Here is a 21,599-nt window from a genome sequence, read left to right as displayed (position 1 = left end):
TTAATAAAAGACCCTTTGAGATATGTGAGATATTTTTATGACATATTTCAGAGTTGAAACAATTAGTCAGTTAAGTGATTTTTTCTCATCAACAGAGAAATATATACATAAATAATAAATATAATAATATATAGAAGATTGTCTTTTTTAAGATTTAATGGCACACAATTCCCAGTTGCAGCAACTGTGAGGATTTGCCTTTTTAGTCTTATGTGATAGTAAACAGAATATCTCAAGGGAATTGTGAGGGTCTTATTTCTATATTTTCTGACATTTTATAGCTTAATTGACTAGTTTATGGCCATAAGACATGGTCATCAGATTAACTGATAATGCAAATAATTGCAAGTTGCTGTCCTAATACATTTTTTAAATCAAAATTAAACCAACTTTATAACATGTCTGGAATTTATAGCCTATTTAATCTATTATGAGCTTGCTGCACCAGGCTGTAAGAAAAAATATTATGCAAAAGTATGTCAAACTAATGTTCACATGACAACGTGATAACTGTAAATACCGTTGAGGTCATGAGAGTTAATGAGTTTGGGATCTTCAAAATAGGTTAAAAGGCCATGGAAAGGTTTAGAAAACATACAATATATACTTAATCTGACTTTCATGTCACTCAAACACATTCTTACAAAACTAGCTACAAGCACACCTTTTTAAAGCTGAGTAACTTTTGTCAAACAGACAACACTGAAAATGTAATTTTCTCAAGCAAATGTCGCACACCTGTTTGTTGAATATGCATATACAGCATATTTTACACTGCATGTACTGCGTGAATGAATATTTTAAAAAAGGACGTGCTATTAATTTCAATAATGTCGAAAGGTTAACGGTATTTCTGTAAAATTATTTTACCTATTTGTTATGTAGGTAGGTCGGATATCTGCACACTTGATATCACATCTGCTTCCGTGGTGTTTTATTTGTCAAGTTTTCTTTATTAACATTGATTTTAAAGGTTTAAACAGAACGCTTACTAGCTTACTTGGTACTAACTACACCAACCCCACAGTTTACGCTTTAGCCAATTAACAAAACTGCTATACAGTCTTTAGTTCACGTTGGCCGAACTGTAACCATTTTTTAGCATTTTCTCGTCAATAAAACACACATTACCTGTTTCTGCACTAACTGTCACTTCTAGAGTCGCTGCTTTAAAGTAAACTTACCGTGTATTTCAAGTTTTTTCTCTATTTCAAAACTTTTACTGACGGTTTGCTGTCCATGGAAACCACACGCTAAACTGTCGCAGTTACATCCGCCCCCCTTTGGTTGCTAGGAGACATCCAAACACAACGGAACGCGACATGGGTCAAAAATCACCAAACCCAAAATTAAAATGACGAAATGAGACCTGTGTCTAACTCTCACAGATAACAACTCAGTGATCTGCACATGGAGTGTGCAGTGTAATACAATTCAACTCAGAAACTCTGCCTATAACATTCTTGGTGTTGGAAATGTTGTTATGAAAATAGCATTTTATTTCAAAGATTTAATTTCTAACATGCTCATACAGTATGCATGCAGTGAATTACAGGATGGCTACAAGAGGCTAAAGAGACAAGTAGGCAATCAAGAAAAATAACAGCTTTGGAAAAAGTTATATAAAATTCAACTATAAAACATGTATAGTAAGTCTAACATTGGATATGCAAGTGTTGTGACTTGCATGGTCAGAGACTCTTAAATGTCAAGTCAAATGTTGTCATCATAATAAAATCCCTGTATGCTTTCCTTTTAGAGTGTCCACATGACCGCATATTTGAGAGCCTATTTCCTCTGTCACTTCTGGTTTGGCACTGTCCTGCAGATAAACATTGCTGGGTGAAAACAGTCTATTTTGGTGGACACTCTCCGTTTCACCACAGCAAGTTCACTCAGTTCAAAGTTATTAGTCCAATCAACACAGGGCGCCTTATTCTTGACATGAAGAGCCAAAAGTAAATAAACACTTTTCAAGTGGAAAAGCCACTGATATCCACATTCTACTTTTGAATTTGATATCTAATTCTGTTCTCTCTTTCTCTTAATAAAAAAAATAAAAATAAAATAAATAAAATATTACTTTCCACCAATTTAAAGTGGACTAGTGCAGCCACTTAACATGGTGGCATATAATGTGAATGATTTGCAAGTACGACATGGTCAAGAAAATAATACTTTGGACTCTGTTTATTGTACATGCTGAAACCAAACTCACTCAAAAGTGATATGAGACAGAAACAGTAAGAAAAATGCAGGCCAAGTGAGTTCAAGTATGCTCCCAGACACATGATTCATAAATGGGGTACAGACATGTTTCCATTCAATGTGATCAAACCCTTTCCCTCTTAAAAAAACAAATTTGTGTCCTAATTGTTTGGCAGCTGTCCAGCCAGGGGTGTCTCATGGTCAGTGAAACCACTGATTTTCTCTGGTGCTTGCCTTGTTTGGCACACTGTCCGCCAGGAGCGCCTATAGAGACCTAGTAGTAGCTCATCTCTAGTAGTAAGAGAGGTGATGCTGGATGTTGCTGTTGTTGTTGTTGTTGTTAGAAGAGTGGATTTATGAGTTTGACTCCCCCTCCAGGTAATCTATTTGGAACAAGGGGAAAGCTGTCTAAATTAGGAACCGTTGAGAATCTGCAGTGGGCTGCTGGGGCAGTGGAGCTCAGACACGCCGGCGAGTGAACTCAGACAGAGCTGACGTAAAGTGTGTGCAACTGTGTGTGTGTCTGAGTTTGCCTGACAGTGAAGTACTAAGGGGAAAAAAACAAAGCAGAGAAAAATGGAAGACTAAAAGAAGCAAATGGGAAGAAAAGCAGGATGAATGAGGGTCTTAATATATCTCACCCAGGGTCTCATTAGCGAGCCTAATTGCTGTTCGTTTAAAGGGATTAAATGAAACCTCTGCCTGGGTTTTTTTAACGAGGTCAAACAAATATCCTCAGAGCTCAGAAGCACCTGCTCATTCTTGGATGTGCTCTTACTAAAAACTTAATACAGGATAATAAACACAAGTGCGCTCCATGCTATTTCTCCAATGTATGAGTTCAGTCACTGATTGAACTGCATGGAAACACACTGATGACATGCAGAATGGTACAATGGCCCAGCCTCTATTGCACGCGTTCAACCTCCACAACACTCCATTAACACTGAGATTAAATGTACACAAAAGCAGCGCGTGCATAGGAAGAGTGATGATGAGGATATGTGCCGACTTCTGTTCCTGTTCCTGGTTTGAGGGGAGCCACAGAGCGTATCTCCTCTATTTTCCTCCCTCTCGCTCTCAGGCACGGATTCACATCCTCCAAAGAGCTCTGATGTTTGTACAGGCGTCATGTCAAGTCTAGTTCGGCTCCAGCTCGGCTCATGGCCGTGCGGTCAAAGCAGGAAAGGAAAAGGGGTGACACTGGTCATTGTAATGAGCACCTGTGAGATATGTCACTAATCCATGCGAGGCTCTGAAATAGAAAACAGTTAAAGCGACTCTAGCGAGAGGCTGTGACCACATCACCTGGTTGTAAAAAGGTCCAATCCCGGCCTGTTATTTCCTATAATCCTCTGTGTTTTTAGGCACGGAGAATACGGGCCAAGTGTCTTAAAATGGGATTCAGCATGGGTGATATGTGATGTAGCCTACAAGGAGCCTGAAGACCTGCTGTATAACTTTTTTTTTTATAGGAACAGTTTATGGCACCCATTTAATACACTATAGGGTCACTTCTAACAAGGTTATCTTTGTTTTTCAACGACGATGAGATCATTTGGTCAAAATAGGTCATTGACTGGTTGACTGTTTAAATAGGCACCAGCATAAGAGGAGATTGGAAAATTGCATTAGGTCCTGTTCAAACTGTAAAGATGGCTATCAGAAGCAAAGGCAGCAGTGCCAAAGAAAAATGAACATCAATATTCTAAAAACACACATATCTCGGCATAAACCTCTCATTGTCTTATGTTACCCATCAAAACAAGGGCAATCTCGCAATTGGTAATAATCAAACACTGTAAAGACTGCAATATTTCACCAATAAAATGTGTTAAAGCTACGATATGTAGGAATTGGTTTGTGCGATTTGCCCCCCCAGGCCGCTCTGCCTCAGAACATCATAGGGAATACAACAAAAAACAAAAAATTCTCCATAAAATACAACCCAGCTCAATCAACACAGTTAGAATTGTGTGACATAGTGCAGTAAAGCATTACACAGTTCTCCTGGGGGATCCTACCCACCCACCCAAGTTAAAAGCGATCAGGTGCAGGGTGGATCTGACACCATTCTCTCTATTGCAAGACAGTGTACAATCAAAATTATTTTTAAGCTATTATTTTAAGATAAAATAGTTACAAAATGTTGCTTTAAGTCTTTCTAAAAGTTGACCACATAATGCACACTACATAAAAATTAATCTGTTCTAAATGAGTCTCAGCAAACAAAACCTGATACTGTTGAGAATATACTTTCATGCAACAATATCACTGCTTAAACTTCTCTACATGGACATAAACCTGCAATTGTGGTTTTCCAATACAGCGTACAGTATGCTTTTCAAGTGGCGATCTCTTAGTGCCAGTGCTTTCTTTGGAGTGGATGGGCGCTTGTCAAATTTAGAAGTAACACAAGATTTATGGCCATAGGGCTTCTGGGGAAAACCAATGACAACGTCTATATCTATAAGACTTAAAACACATCTTGTTTCTTTTGGTTGCAAGTTCTGCAAGGCGACACTTGGATCCTCTTGCAAAATCATCGAGGCACTTTACAAGCGCTTTTATGCATTTCCAGAAAAATCTGAATGAGCGCACGCAACCACAAAACATACCTTAGAGAAAATCACATCACCATAAACTTGAATGTTCCCAACTGATGGTGTTTTCTTCTTACATGAGCACAATGTTATTTTATTTAAAAATAGGAAAATAAACATGGTAAATGGACTTGCATTTCTATAGCGCTTTTCCAGTCTACTGACCGCTCAAAGCGCTTTACAACACTTGTCACATTCACCCATTCACACACTGATGGCAGAGGCTGCAGCGCAAGGTGCAAACTGCTCATCGGGAGCAATTTGGGGTTAGGTATCTTGCTCAAGGACAGTTCAAGCCATGAAGCCATGTTTACAACACTGATGCCATGAGCAAATTTACCTCAGCGGAAATGACTTCTATAACGAACAGATAACAGATAGCATTTCACTCAATAAATGACTTGATTTTAACATTGTTAATTAAAATTCTGATGTTGGTTGCCTAGCTTGTTATTTGTTTTAACCCGTACCTTAACGTGTTCCGATCACCTAATCGTTCACTAGATATCAAATTTTACTCCAAGTCAGGCGTGCTGGTGAGCTCAGCTGATTAGCGCAGTGCTAACACTTCCATGGTTGTAGCTGTGACCCTGTGTTGGTCAGAGTTAGTAATTGTTTCACCTCCTTTAAAGGGGTTCTGTGGAACTTCTGTGTTTTGCTGTGATGGTTGTGTTGGTTTATGTTAACAACCTCCATTTCTAAACCAACATGCTCTCTGTGAGCAGAGCAGAGAGAGGCACTGAGACGAGGCACTTCAGAACGTGCATAAAGTCAGATCCTTTGGACTGTCATGGATCCGAAACCCTTCCCAAAAATCCACAGTCCAGCAGCATTAAACAACTTTAACATAAGTATATATGTACCATTACACCTGTGTTGGAATAATACTAGCTGGCCCCTGGTTTTCTGTGTGTCAGTTGGTTTGAGGCTTCTTTGAGACATCTAACAAGTAGACTTCAGGAACCTCACTGCAAGACGAGATTAGGAGGCCATTTAGTTAATATCATACTTTCTAAAAAAAAAAAAAATTGTCATGCATTGAAAACTGTAACTTCATGCAACAATTGTTTTGTAACACAGAACCATCCAGAAAGTTGACCTTAGAAACTGAAAAAGGGGGAGGCACTTTCACAAAATAATTGGCAGGTGATTGGATTAACCCTCTATCCATCACAGTTAGTGTTAGGGTTAAGGCAGTTGGGAGAAGAGCGATGACATGTTTTCCATGAAGTAAAGCATTCAGTGGCATTATTTGCTCTTCTTCCAATGAAATATAATCTCCAGTTCTGATATAACTGACACTGTAGCAGCATTTATGCTAACCTCTTGAGGTTAACCATTGTTGTTTTCAGTCGCTTCTCTCGCTGTTGTCACATCTAAACCATGCCCATAGCTGCCAGTAGTTCCTTAAAGCATGATAGTTGGTCTGAACCACTGTGGTTCGGCAAGAAGTGCATACGCTTGAAGCCTGGCAAGATGGATTCACAAGATCGCATGATAACATGATCTCATCAATCCAGCTACCTTGCAAGATAAGTGAAACTAGGCTTTGTGGATGAATGGGGTCCAGTCTGGGGCCACAGGGCAGGTTCCCACTTTTCCTGAGGGACCTTTTTCTTGTCATTCCTCTCATTTCCTGTCACCTCTCTATTGTCTGCTATCAAAATGAAGTCAAACAATGCCCAAAGAATTATTTACAAAAACAAGTGAAAGAGCTGTCTTTTGTCTGGTTCATGTAAGGATATGTTGGCTCCACCTTAACCTGTTTACCAGTTAAAGGCATCTACATACCCTTGAGCTGGCAAAAATCTGTTCTGCTCGACTGATCGCGTTGCCTGCACTTCCCCTCTCCTCGCCCGGAGATTGCAGCTGGTTCTATTCTTTCAAGACATTAGGGCGCTAAATAAAAATACACATCCTCCCTCCCTCTCTTTCTTTCTTCCTCCCTTCACCTCCTTGCTTCTCCATCACACTCGCTTCATCCCTTACAGTGTAATTATTATTTTGAAAGTGCGGTAAGGAGAGGCCGTCCTCAGTCACTAACGCTTGGAGAGCCATAATACAATTTGACTTTTTGCTTTATAACCTCTCCAGGAAGACATCAGGGGCCCTTCGTTCCTTCCCTCCTCTGTCTCATGGTGAAGGGAGAGCTCAAGTAGCAGCCAAGAACAGGAAAGCGGGCAAGGCAAGAGGTAATAAAAATCAAAGAGGGAGGGGAGAGGAGTTGGTGAGTAAGTGGGAAAGAGAGTGAGAAGAAAACATGGATAAAAAATGGAGGTAGATGTTGAGTGGAAGATGGAAATAGAAAAGGTCTGGAAGGGAAGAGAGAGTGAGGACAGATGAAGAGGGCACTTGTTAAGTGCAATGAGAGGTGAATGAGAGAGGAGGCTGGTCTGCTGTCCTCCCATCATTAGAGAGAAGGTGCTGCCGGAGACCTTTATGTTGGTCCAGCTCCAGCGTTGGCGCTGCGAGGCCAATCAGAAAAAGAAAGAGACGAATATTGCTCCTCGGAAATAATGACACATGCTCTTGAGAGGCATGAAAAGAAAAAAAAGACAGACAGAGAGGACTTTGCCTGGAGACAACTCTGTTGTTCATCACATCATTTATTTTAAGCACAGAACAGTACACTTCTTTCTATACTCTGAGTGGTCTTGTTATCCCTTTGTTATTCTTAAGAAATCCAATTGAAGTAAGTTTAAACTTGAACTCTCATCTCTCCCTTCTTTGTATTAGTAATTGTATTTTAGCATCCCAGTTGCCAGACATATGTTGAAACTTAGCGTTTCCTAATGTTGTACCTTTACGTTTCTTTGGGTTCGTCTTCGATTTATTGTTGTGAAAATGCTGTGCTTATGGTCGAGTTAGGTTTAGACACTAATACGACTTGGTTAAGGTTTGGAAAAAGGTCATTATTTAGCTTACAGCTGGACATTTGTCCCCACATCTTAAAAATATCAGGTTCAGTTCCATCCAACATGACTGTAAATTGTGTCGACTTCTCCTTAAAATATACAGTTTAGTTGCCAGAAACACACCTGGAAAAAAATACCAGGTTTTATATTAAAGTGCTCTTGAACAGTCTCTGGCCTGCCACCTCAGTCCTCTCCATAGTAGTGTAATCTGAACCAAATATGCAACGCATTGTATAAATGTCGATATGGTACTTAACATAACACGAATGTCTTAACATATCGGTGGTTTGCAGAAAAGTACAACGGCAAAAAAAAAAGGCTATCATGTAAACTAGAGCCATGCGCTTAAGACCAAATGTCATAGATTGTTTAAATAGGCACCTTCAACTTAAGACCAGATCTTTGTTCGTCTATGGCGCAGCTGCTTTCTGCTGCCTCAAGTTGGCAGTGTGCCTGACCACACCTCATTTTAAGACCAGCAGGCCCAGGGGCACACAGGTAGGTACTTACACAAAGTTGGCGCTGGGCGTGAAAATGACAACTGCATCTGGTCTGAAACTAGCGATGACACTTGTGCTTCGCTGTGCACCGCCTTGCGCCAAGCATAAGATAGAACCCATTATGTAGTTGGACACTGGCTATAGACAATGACGTGCTGGGCTCAAAGTATACAGTCCTTGAGCCAAAGAAATGAGCCGCTGCAGCTCTGACAGAGTTGTTCAGTTCCAGCACCTCTCCACACCATGCCATCTTGCATGCTTCAACCAGAGTGCAGCATGTGGGAGAAGGGTTAGAGACATTCATTCATGCTCTATATGAATTATTAGAGCACTACAACTTCATGGAAGGAATCGTGGTATGCATTCTGGACAAAGACCTGTCTCAGAAGCTACAGCTGATCCCAAACCTCGCTCTATAAATGACAGTGCAGGAGGAGAGGCTGTCAGAGGAGGTGAAACAGCAGGTTAACCAGCAGGAGAGCGGGCCTGTGCTATACAGGAGGTGGCAGCAACACAGAACAGCAGAGGCACACAGAGAGACAAACACAAACAAAAGCACAATGACAGTGAAAGTGGCCGCAGGCTGGTGAGTGAAGTGACTGGAAGTGAAGGACATGAAGGACCATGTTACCTAGGCTCAGTAGCAAATCACAAGATGAGGATGAGTGGACAGTGACAGTGAACATTTGCAGGAAGCCTGGATAGTTTAAAATGGACTCTGAGGCTGATTGTAGTATATTGAGTGAAAGGGCAAAGAAATCTGACAATAAAGCTGTCAAAAGAGAGGACAGCCAGAGATTGACAATCTTCATAATATCTTATGGAAGCTACTGTTTTAAGCATCTTCCTTTCGGGATCACCAGTACACCAGAGATTTCCCCAAGGAAAGCCTCTGGAGACTGGAGACTCTGGAAGGGCTGCAGGGAGTCGCAGTCTACATGGATGACAACACTGTCCATAGCAGGGTCATGAGTCTGCACAATGAGATAGCGTCCCAGCATTGCAACTGAAGATGGACAACATCTGAGCTGAGACAGCAGCTGAAGAGCAGCTCCAAGAGGTGATCAGGTAACCAAAGAGGGGGTGGCCTGAACACACAGGACACACAAGCAGTCAGTTTTTTTTTTTCAACAATATTTTTATTGATTTACATCAAAATGTAGACACACAATTTCAAAATGACCGTGTACCTTGACGGCCAAGGAATTCCACTAAAGGTTTCCACGCTGTTTCAGATTCTCCTATCTTTCCCCTTGTTATGTAGGTCAGCCTCTCCAGTACAACACAAGACGCCATTTCCTTCACCCACACATGCATCAAAGGCATCATTTCATTTTTGGGAGGAAAGTAAAATAGTGGTATTTCTTACATTTCTTTTTGTAATTGTAACTTAACATTCCAGGGTAATCTCTACCCTCAGGTTTTGTCTGTTGGAGAAAATAACACATGGAGCAGAGAATGTAAAGTAAATAATCTACTTTTTCCATCATGACTGCTGGCATCAACAGTGTTTGGTCGAGCCATGAGTCATTTACGGAGAGATAACATAAATGCTGACCATAGATGTAAAGATATTGTGTGTTTTACTTCTGTGGAAGTAAAGTAAACTCTTCACACAAACCAAGAAGAAATCACTGGCAAACAGTAAAACACATTCAGGTGCTGTAGTGTAATTAATCAGAGTCAAAAGTAGACTACAGCAAGTCTGCTGAAATATGTGTTTTGTTTGAGCTTGTGCCAATTAGTTGCAGATTTCAAGAGAGCAATATTTTGTTCATTCACTCATTTCTATTGTTTATTCAAGTTGTTGCAAGTAGTATTGGTAGATAAAGTAACAGTAATAAAATTGTACACTAAAAGTCACATTCAGAAAAAGCTATTCAAGCACTATTTATATGTGACACTATATTTTCAGGACCATTAAAAGCCTCGTATAAGTCAACGATATGGTTGGGACATCTTTCAGGCCTTTCACAACAGTATGGAGGAGTCATTGGAGAAGCAGGAAGGTATTTAAAGGGTGAGTTCACTTAAAAATGAAAAATTCTTATTATCTACTCACTTTCCTGCTAATGGAAGTGCCTCACGTGATGGAGTTGGAAGTTTCATTTATGGAGCGTCACAGCAAAACAGTGTTGCAGCATTCTCAAACATCTGAAGTAGACCTGGAATTTAAAACGCTAAAAAAAAGAAAAAGAAAAAATGGCTCCACAATCTTCAAGTCTGCAGCAGCCTTCTCAAATTGATTTGAATAGATGTTTTTTTACACACTGAAAGTCAATTTTGTATTTAGGCGTTTCCTTTAATGCAACAGGCATAGCTTGAGCATCAGGTAATGCCATCACTTGCCTATTGTTCACAAATAGCAGCTTTTCCAGTGCTCGAAGAAAAGGACGGCTGCAGCCCTGAGGGACTTTCCCACCAGCCACTTTGAAGCCTAAAAAATGTCAGAAATACAATATGCTTCTAAGTTTTCAACGAGCCGAGGAAAGGTAGTCAAAGTGTGTGCTGTTCCAATATTAACAATGTAGTCTAATCACAAAGCTCACAGGACTAATCAGTCTGTCTGTGGCCTGCGTGTGAGCTCTGCTGCTGCTCCGCTGCACAGACTGGGGTAGGTTCGGTTCGGTTCTGCCTCGCGGCGGGAGCCTCTCTGGAGGACTGCGTAGCGGTCAGAGTGCCAGGCAGCCAGACTTTGGACTGTGGGCATTTCCTCCTTTCAGATGGCTTCAGTTAAAGGGGTGCTCTATTCTCTCAACCTCTGGCTAGCTGTACACCAGCCCCTGTGGAGCGTCACTCGTTAGGGCCCGTTGTCTGCAGCCAAAACCTCAACTGCTCCCTAGGCCACTGCAGCACCACTCCCTGCCATCAACACCTGCTAACACATGACACACAGGCTCCGGCGTACTGCTGGGAAGAACTCCCTCCTGCTCTCTCGCCTCCAGATTCCGACTAACAAGGCCTCAGCATCTCTTTCTGGTCCTGACACCTTGCTTGTCAGATACCTCTGTCTGCTGCCATTTATTTCTTTGACCTCAAGCTGTGTTTCCTCAAAATCCGCGAAGTTCCAAAAGTCATCACACTTGAGGTTAAAAACTGTTATTAGTTGGCAAAGGTGAAACGTTTTATGGTTTGTTTGTCTTAGGCCCTGTCATATGGTTTCTTTCATGTGAGTCACGACCGCTTTGACAGTTTAACGTGTTGTGTTGATCCGACCTTTTCACAGATCTGTCCTCCGTCGACAAGGTCTGGCCCGGACACGACTTGGTAGCCCAGACTCTTGTCTGCTCAACCCATAATATATTGGCATCCTCACCGGACTTATGGCTCTTTATTGGAAATTACATCACCTCGTAAAGGGATGTGACCCATTACAAAATCACACTGCTTTGTGTTATTCTTCCTTTGCAAAGAAGAGAGTCCTGCTCCCCTCTCTCGTTTGATCCCTTTTAATGATTTCCGCCTGATTTTGTTTGTTAGTTATCCTTCCCTTGGATCATTTGAGTTCCTGTCATATCTCCCAGGTGGGCAGGCAGGCCATCTAGGCTGAGCAGGGACTTACTTTACTGACTTTAGATTAGAAATGCAAACAGTACACAGTGAGTGTGTATGCAGCCACCCTGTGTTCTTGCTCATACCTAACCGTCCAATAAAAAGGATGACAACATGTCAAAACATGGAGCGTGGAGTGTGTAGGTTCAGGGGCCAGGCCTTGGCTTTTAGGCTCTGGGAACAAGCTGAGCAATACATCTGTGATTGTCATGATCAGAGTTGAACCTCTGTCAGCCGCCGCACAGTGTTGATACAGAGATGCCAAAAGCTCCTAACATGTCACCATGTTTCTCAGAACACGGCAATAACAACGTGATGTTACAAGGTCTTTGCGCGCAATGGGAACCCACATCAACAGAAAGATATACATTTTGTCAACCTCTAGGGTTTCATGGGAATGCGTGTTAGATTTATGAACACAGAGCTCATCAAATGTGACTCTGTTTTTCTTAAAAGCAGATTCATTATGCAATGATATGCTGCCTTTTGGAATTAAGGTATGTAAAATCAGACATGTCTTCACATTTCTAATGGGATTCCAACATTTTCCTCCTTTCAGCCCACATATGTCCTCTAAACCGTGAAGACCACATATCTATTTCATGTTATATTTGACAATCAAAGCTATTGTGCAAAATCCATAAAGGCTACACACCTGCACACAGGACCAGATATTAAATATAGAATAAATCACAAAAAAATATCTATTTATATCACTAATTGGCAGACATAAACATAGGAATAAATAGAGGTGCTGTGATCTCATATAGATGTTACTTACTATAGAAGGACTTAGCCTAACTATTATCAGAGAGAAGCAAATGTTCTATGTTTTTAAACTCCCATGGAGCATCATCAAGACTAACACTGGACCAATAATGCATGGCAACAAAGTCTCCTCACTTTTGTGTCCTAAGTGTCTCACTGGTTGGCCTGCCAGGTGTGTAGCCAGCTTTGTGAAATATTTTGTTAAAAGACGTTTGAACTACTTACGTTATGCATGCAACTCTATATGGTAGTAGCATGCTACTGATGTTTGCAAAACATGCGGTTGAACTTTTCACATAGAGAAAAAAAAAGTATAAATAGAGCTGTATTACTGTACGTTCATCGGACAGTTTGCATTTAGTTACCACGCTAACGTCACATGTTGGCACATGTTGCACATGGTCCGTCTGAAATCTGCTGCAAAAGTTAACATTTCTCAGCGCACTTACAGCATATTCTGGTCTGGAAAAAAAAAATGGAAGTGGATCATGGAGTTTCCAATAGGTATGAATGGACAGGTTGACAGCTTTTTACCTCTGCTGATTTCATTTATATTTAAAAAACTCATAAAAGTGGTGATCATCTGCAAAGATTATCTTGCTGAACTAAACATCCACGTGTCATAAACTTGTGTTTGCTGCAGAGCTAATCCTTACACAACTGAAATATCCCACAGGCTTTTTGTCAGGTGAACCAGGATGATGCTCACTTCCAGGTTAACTGACAAAAATACTTCATCCCTGCAGTACTCTATAAGCCTGCTAGCTAGCTAGCTTGCTCACTGTATGTTAGCAAGGTTGTTGCTAATGGTACTATAAGCTCACACAGTTAAATCAAAAGATGTATTTGTACTCTTGTCTCAAGATGCCTCTTGTGTGGAGCCATTTCTACTGCAACATAAGAGAGTTAAATAAAAGTAAAGGGTGCATCATGGCATTGTGGTCTCTTGGGCTCTCCGTTTCCTCAAACGTTGACCGTTCATGCGTAATTTGCTTAGATTTTTGCAAATCCACCAGTAACAGCCATTCAAATGAAATGGAATGATTTTGCCATTCTAATTACTGGTGTGACCAGGCCTCAGTAGGGCACTGTGTATGGAAAATGATGCTACTGTTGAATTTTCTTTCATCAGTGCTGGGTGCACCACATACAAAATTCCTTTTTCCCCACAGACACGGAAACGCCACAGATCTATAAAGCTGACAGTGGTGAGGTCATCACGGGTAGGGCTATGCTACAGCCTACTTAATAATTAACTATTAATCCTAAAACAAAAACTGGCCACACTGATCTCTTCTGATCGTTCTGAGGTCCTTTTCAATTTCAGAGCGGCAAGCTTCTCAGGTATCTTGGAGGTCCTGGGCTCAGTCCCTGTGGTGTAGCTGCTGCCATATGGAGGTAACTCTAGCGGACTCAGTATTAATGACCAGTAACCAGGGCCTCCTTGTAATCCACTTACCATCATTACGCAGGGCCAGCATGGCTACTGCTGCTGGGCTCTCATGCCCGAGCTGGATGCACTGCTACATTCCATTTGAGTGGTGTATGGTTTGGAAGATGGAGGAAACACTGTTTTGCTACTTACATTTGCATGTGTTTCACAAAGTTGCACAAATGACAGCGCTGCTGGAAACCCAAAAGGGCAATACAGACTATTAAAAGAATGCTTCATTGCAATGAGTATAGACACATTTGGAGAGGAGGTGATATTTTGTTTCATTCTTACTCACCCTAACTTGAGCAAATCAGGCAGTGTTCAGACAAATTTGTATCGCACACATGGAAGGTCTTGACCTTCAGAGCGCTAACTTTAAAGATGACAGTTCAGAGGACTTTTAATTAAAACTGCTTTGCTAGGCCAACAAGACTCAGGGGAGGGCTGCAGAAAAAGTTTAAGAAAATACAGGTGGACAGCTTCTACCTCCTCTAACATAGTCAACGCCTTTGTGCAACTTCGGCCCCTGCACCCTGCTTTAGCTCCACATGTGTCAGAGGAATTTTCAGCAGGGAACCCTCCAGATGAACCTTTACCCTTTAGTCTAATTGTCAAACACACAGACAGAGTTGAGTTACCCTGTGCAGCCCCAGAAGGCAGTGTATACATACACCACCCTGCATTAATGAGCAACTGCGCTACGGCTATTAGACCGAGCGCGTTGTTATGATTTCCACACATTCTCATCAGGGTGAAGAGGTGTTTTCAGGCCGTGGAGGAATAAAGGGCATCCCCTGTTCACTCCTCAGTCCCCATCCTTCGGTTCCTAAAGTCCTGTAATTGAGAAATACAGCTCAAGGTAACATGCCCTGAAGACCTTTGCCTACAGACATGAGGTAATGGTGAGGCTAATTAGGCTGAGGAGACAGAGTGGGCAGAAGCTCCTGGCCTAAAGCCCCATTAGTCTACAGAACAGTCTCCCTATGGTCAAGGGCATTTACCCTGGGATTAGGAAAACAGAGCGGCATAGCTGGCTGGCTCCTGCAGTAAACCCATGGCAGTGGATTGGGTTGCCACATGAAAGGCTGGACAAAGGCAGGATAGTGGAAAGCTGAAGAAAGAGAGGCGAGGGACTGAGAAAGAAAGGCTCATTCAGGACTAACACTTATGAAAGAGATGAGAGATGTCAGCAGGCAACCCTACCTCTGATGCTCATGAAGGACAATTTGTCTTCTACAAAGGAAGGACTCATCACAATGAGCCCGGTTCAGGATACTGGCCCCGATGCTGTGCTTTTAACGCAGTAAATCAAGTAATTGCAGTGAATGTCATGACACGAAACGTGGACATTTTTCTTTAATGGTTTCCAAAATGCATCATAGGAACATTTAAGGAAACCCCGTGACATGTTGCTGGACCCAGGTTAGGACGAGCTTTTTGACATTTCCATCATTTAATTATCTGCTAGGCTCACGTCTCCGCCTGCCTTCTCTTTGCTTGTCTGGCTTTGCCCCTCATCTACCAAACAATGGGTTCAGTTAATCCATAGATTTATGGGCATGAAAATAAATACATCAAAAGGGCAAGAAAGAGAGCGATTTATGAGATTTTACTGCAGCACAATGTTAATCTCCGGGATCAAAGATAAAAGCTGAACTTTACTTACTATAAATCCTAAGATTCCCAATATGTTCTGTTAAAATATTATAGTCAACAGAGTGACAGGGAAATGGACGTAGTGCAAGTCTGTGATTTGGCCAGCGTTAATGTCTGAGCTGGGGAAGCCATTGTTGGTCCTTTCCTCACATGGCAGCCCACTTATCACGGGTTTGACAGAGACAGACGAATGATGATGCCGAGAGATTTGTTATCTTAAATCAGTCGAGGGCTGCAGGCAGACTTTTATACAACTATGTGAAGATTTATGGAAGCTTCTCTTTTCTTTGCTACGACTTACTGTTGGGCAATGCCATCCACTGTTCCGTTTCTTGATCATAGACACAGACCCAAATTTACACACACTGTATTTTTTACATCATGACTCATCTAAAGTACCTTGACATATGTGGCCGATTCCTGGCCCTTCGTTATCCGGTTATTATCGTTATTCAGGGGGAAACCTAATCGGCAAACACGTGTTTCTGTTAAAAGAGAATAAGGCACAGCATCCGGGCTGATGCAGGGCTCCCATCACTCTGACACTGGTCGGGCTCCTTAAGGTGAAAAAAACAGTATATCTATCATTACCTTTGATGACGCCAAATCAGACGCTCATCATTTGTCACAGGAAAAACTTCTTGTGAGACCCAGGAAGGGTTAAGGATAGGGCTACTCCCTTCTAGAAGTGCTGTCAAAACACCCCTTGACACCTCTGAGAACATAGGAAAAAGACATGCAGGGGATGAGATAGTAGGTGAATAAAGACATGAACTTCAGTGTAATGGGTAGAACACTGAAGTGAAAAAAGAATCTCAGAAACACTGGACAGAGGAGACATGGCACAAGCTGCGTTGGCTCCTTCAAGTCACAGACGGGGACATGTTTAATCATGAGATTCTTGCATTGGAGCATGAGAGGAAGTCAGGTCAATTCACACTCACTTAGAACCTCCAGATGTCCCTGTCCATGCACTCCCTTCACCGCCAAACTACCCAGGACAATGCAGGGTGGCACTCGTCTTGTGTTAAGCAGGGATCATTGAGCTTGATGACTTTTGGCAGGGGAAAACTTTGCTCACTCACCTACTCACTCACTTACTCTGCCTTAGGTCAGACGGCACGATTTGCCAGAGCCATGTTCCTGTACATAAAGCCAGCAGCCTTTGGGTCTATCTCCGTCACTCTGTTATCCTAATTAAGAAGACGGACAGAGTGAGAGAAAGACATGGAGAGAGCAAGACGTGGAATAACTGGTGACTCCCTTTGGCCTGAATGTGTTAACTCCTCCTGACTTTCCCTACCACCTCCTCCTCCTCCTCCTCCTCCTCACTGCATCCTTATCCGCCTTGGCTGTAAACCCTGCTGCATGCAGCCATCAAAGTGAGCACTGTGGAAAAGAGGAAATGTGAAGGTTAGGCGACCTGATTTGGACTGGTGGGGGATATTTTTTTGGAATTTCATCAAGCGGAGGCCTGTAGAATCCTCAAGTGGGTTGCCGGATGGAGGATGGACTTCTCAAGAGCCCCCTGTTACCACCCCCACTGACTCCCCCTGTCCACAGAGCCACTGTTTTCAAAGATCCAGTGACATCTGAGTTAGTAATTTGGCACACAGCTGTAGCAGGACACTGGGGTTTAATTGGGCCGCGCTGCTCTGGTGGTTTCAGCAGACCACTTACTTCAATCTTGATCCAACATATCGTCTCTATTAGGAGCTAATACTCCGCCTACTTTTATGTGAAGAATTAAACTGCGCATCCAAAAAAAAAAAAAAAAAAAAATGGAAAAGCCAAAAATCTGAAAGAATCAGAAAAATGTTTTTGAGCTTAGCCGAGTTGGAAAAATTGGTGTAAAGATAAAACCAGAATGCAACAAAGTGCAGTTGAGGACTAGAATAGAATATTAAGTGGAGCCTCTTCTTCTGAATTGTTTTAAATGGTACATGACTGAGTTATTATATTATTATGATCAGCAGACAAACTTGAGACAAACTCGGTGGAGTTTATCTAAATACACCCAACTAATATTTGCATAAAAGCAGTGCAAAGCACATTCATTACCATTATCTTTGCCTTTTTTTTGTAAATTAGTTTAAAATTGGTCATAAATGTTAATGGAATGTGGCTTAAGACAACTGCATTTTTGATTCCATCACAGATTGATAGTTATTGTAATTCTTTCAAGAATATAGTAATTAACTATAGATTTCTGACTTTTCATGTTTATTTGTCAGGCAAGCTTGTACACAGACCAACTAAACCACTAGGAAGCCAAATAACAATTTAAATTCATGAATTAAAGGCTATTGCAGTGTGACAAAGTCTTTTCATATTGTCATGGCCCATAGCCGAGAAAAACAAACGATAATTGACATTTACTACTTTCTAGAGCTGCCATATACAAGATGAAAGGTCTGTTCACACAACCTTGCACTCTCGAGCAAACTCCTATGGTGCCGCTGAAAGGAAAGGAATATTTTTCTCAAAAGAAAAGAAAGGTGGATGTGGAAAAAAGAAAGGTGGATGTGAATGGCACTCAAGGGCACAACTCCCAGAAACTCTGGAACATTTTTTTTAACACCTTGGAAACACAAAGTTTAGTTGGATTTTCTTTAATATAAAATGTAGCAGTTATCAAGAATAATGTAAATTCATACAACTTGCCTCATAAACAGCATTTCATTTACAGCAAGAAATTAAAAATATTTTCTGGAGACTATACAAATCTGATTCTGATCAATAAAATAAATGACAGAGGGGTAACACATGAAGAGGGGGAAAGGTAAAGGAATACAGTAGATAAAAAGTGAAAACCAGGATACTACTGACACTATTTTATTAACGGTCACATTAAAAACAAGAAGTTGTAATGTAACTGTTAATAAAATAGTGTTAGTTGTATCCTGGTGTGCTGGAAACTTGATTTATTGATCTACTGTGGTTTGCCCTGTGCCGGCTGCACCTCGAGGTGAAGTGCTGCTGTGCACAGGGTATCTTCCGTTTTTTATATGAAAAGGGAACTTAATGTGATACTAAAATGAATTTAAAACTACAGGCAAAGTAAAGCGCTGAGGTGTGTAAAAATCCCTTTGAAATGTGTATTATCATTATTGACCAACATAAACATTTACCCTTTTTTAAAAACGGACAGAAGTCAAATACCATAGTAGGTGGAAAATATGAAAGCTGGCAACCACCATACAGCAGGTACAGTTATTTTTCAAAAGGCTGTTATTTCCAGATCACAAGTTAACTATTGTGGTTTCCCGAGATGACATAGCTTGTTTTCTCGTGATAATGGGTTAATGTACCTCATTATCTCGAGATTGGGAACCTCATTTATTTATTTTTTCCATTGTCAATGTTTCCCTGCACCATTTTGTATTATTTGTAAAAGCTATAAATAAAGTTTCAAATATATACATCTTGTTATCTCCAGAAATTGGCTGTTAGTTTTTTTCAAATAACTCATTCTCACAGGAGGGGCTTGATAACAATATAATTTACTCATGCTCTAGAGACAACAGCGTTTTGGGTTCCGTAGAAAAAAGGGAAAATAAATGAACATGAAAAAGATTGGGCAATGCAACCTGAGCTGGACATACAGCTAGTGTATATGCAAAATGCAGAAGAGGATTTGTACAGTATGGTGGCCAACTGTTAGAAACTGAAAAGAAAAAAAAGACAAAAACAAACAAAAAATGGGAATAGTTTGCTATTGTGCAAAATATTATTGGCTTTCTTGCAAAGACTTAAATGAGAAGATTTTTTATCACACTAACATCTGTAGGTTAAATATTAAGCTAGAGCCAGAAGGTAATTAGCTTATAGGCATTAAGGCTGGAAGCAGGGGGAAACAAGTACTCTGGCTCTCTCAAAGTAAACTTAAAATTAAAATATATATGTAAGCTTACAAATAAAGAAATATCTGGTTCATAAACAACAAGTTTGACAATAACTTCATAAAACCACAACTTTTGTGCTAGTGAACATACTTTTTTCAAATTTGGACAGGGCCAGGCTGCTAACTACTCCCCGTTTCCATTCTTTATGGTAGGCTAAGCTAATTGCATCTCGGCTCCATACATAATATATAAACCTGAAAGAGATGTCCATCTTCTCATCTCACACTCGGCAAGAAACCACCAAAAACTAATTCTTTAAAATGTAAAACATTTTTTAGGCTTTTGCTACATTAGCAGCAAAGAAACCAGGATCTACCAAAGCTATTGTTTGTGCATTGTTAATGATAATAACACAGCCAGAAAATCAATGTACCACAACTTACTGTGAAGTATCTCTAAAAAAAAGGAAAAGTACTGAGTGAAAAATGAGTAAGATGGACTGGGAATGGGAGACTCAACATAGCAATAAACTTCTAATGCTCATAAAGTCAGGAGCGGCTACTTACCATTTGTCTGATTTGAAATCCTGGAAGTATGCTGTGGACCCTCTATTAGCAGCCTTGCTGAAGCCATTTTTATGTGAATAAAAATAAAGACTCCACCCTAATAAAACACAATTGTGAACATTTTCTTCTAGCAGACAGCCAAAAGTGTCCAGTTCTGGGACTTTAAATGGCAAAGCTGTTATGCTGGGCACCTTCATATGAAGAGTGGCTTTTTCAAAATGCTCCTAAAAGGAATATATAACACCTAAATAAAATGGCTCTCTATGTGCTTTGTAAAGGGAAAACTAGACCAGGGTGATGAAATCAAAACACTCGACTTAAAGAAGAGACGCCTCCTGTGTGAAAACCGTGGCTTGAGATCATGTTGCGCTTAAAGTCCAGATATGTATATAAAAATGTACGCAAAAAAAAAACAATATATAAATTTCTCTTACATAAAATTACACTTACTGTACTTTTCTTGAGAGTGTACCTGACAATGTTTTGTTTGGAGTAACAGTCATGGAAGCATTATAGAAGCATAGAACTATAGTGAGACAGAAGGCAAATATATCCCCCCTCCCCGGAAAGGTTCTTTTACAGACATATGCATGTACGTTGTGCACCAAGAAGAAATTTGTCAATCCCTTTGTTTTCTAATGGTCTAATGTTACACATACACTCAAGACAGTTGGCATGATGTGCTGGCAGGACTGCTGGTGCTGTGATGGTCCGGGCTCGTTCCACATTCTGGTTTGGACCAAAGAGCTCAAACTCATGGCCAAATGGTTGTGTGACCCAGACTGAGACCTGGATCAATGTCCAAGGCTCATTATTCTGGACAGGTGTCCTTAGCCTCACCCTTGTCAGATCTGGGCAGACCTGGAGAACCACGTCCAGACGACCACTAAGGATGAAATCCAGCCTAATCCCAAGCAAAAGCTTATCTTCAGCTCTGTGCAGTTCAGGTATGGTGGCACAGCCGTCTGGTGCTGTCTTGCTTTATTCCCGTTACCCCCCAATACCAGCCACAGCAGCTAAGAAAGATTAAAAAAAAAAAAAAAAACTGCATATTTCTGTCAAATCCCTTTTCCCTTTATACAGTTTGTTGATCTCAAGAGTGAGTCCAGCTGACTGGAACCCAGTGAGTCTCCGTCTCCACTTTCTTCAGCACCGACCGCAGCTCGCTGAAGGCGGCCGAAAGGTCATCGTTGACAATGACCTTCTCAAAAAGATGGCCGTATTGAGTCTCCATCAGCTGGCCAGTCTTCACCATTTCCTGAAAGTCCTCCTCCTGCAGTGTAAGTGAGAAAGAGGAGAGAAGAAGATACAGATTAAAAAAGACAAAAAGCAGATATTTCTGCAAAAACCAAAGACCAACCAGTTAATTTTAGGCTGCCTATCTGTTGCTTAGAAGGAACACTAGCCACAGTCAACAAGAGTGGAGATAAATTCACATACTGTAAACACAAATTACATGGCCTTGAACACGCAAATAAACACAAAGTGGCCCGTACGGAGCCTGTTATAACCTCCCAGAGACATGGTACACACACACACACGAACCGGGGC

At 41.1% G+C, this 21,599-nt stretch overlaps 2 protein-coding genes across 2 annotated transcripts in view; both read right to left on the bottom strand.

Moving 5' to 3' along the window:
- Positions 1 to 10,936, bottom strand: part of odad2 (outer dynein arm docking complex subunit 2) — a 57,017-nt gene extending 46,081 nt beyond the window's left edge. Inside the window, exons 1-3 of the mRNA XM_073488045.1 lie at positions 10,804 to 10,936; positions 9,087 to 9,232; positions 1,185 to 1,290 (exon numbers count right to left, since the gene is read on the bottom strand). Of these exons, the coding sequence (XP_073344146.1) occupies positions 1,185 to 1,290; positions 9,087 to 9,232; positions 10,804 to 10,936 (385 nt within the window). The remainder of the gene's footprint in view (positions 1 to 1,184; positions 1,291 to 9,086; positions 9,233 to 10,803) is intronic.
- A 7,297-nt stretch (positions 10,937 to 18,233) lies between these two features.
- mpp7a (MAGUK p55 scaffold protein 7a) overlaps positions 18,234 to 21,599 on the bottom strand; it is a 146,924-nt gene continuing 143,558 nt past the window's right edge. The window contains exon 17 of the mRNA XM_073488661.1: positions 18,234 to 21,321. Within this exon, the coding sequence (XP_073344762.1) occupies positions 21,142 to 21,321 (180 nt within the window). The 3' untranslated portion in view covers positions 18,234 to 21,141. The remainder of the gene's footprint in view (positions 21,322 to 21,599) is intronic.

This window comes from Pagrus major, chromosome 19, assembly GCF_040436345.1.
Source record: "Pagrus major chromosome 19, Pma_NU_1.0".
NCBI lineage: Eukaryota > Metazoa > Chordata > Actinopteri > Spariformes > Sparidae > Pagrus > Pagrus major.
Note: the sequence above shows the minus strand (reverse complement) of the source record. Positions and strands in the feature narration are given on the sequence as shown.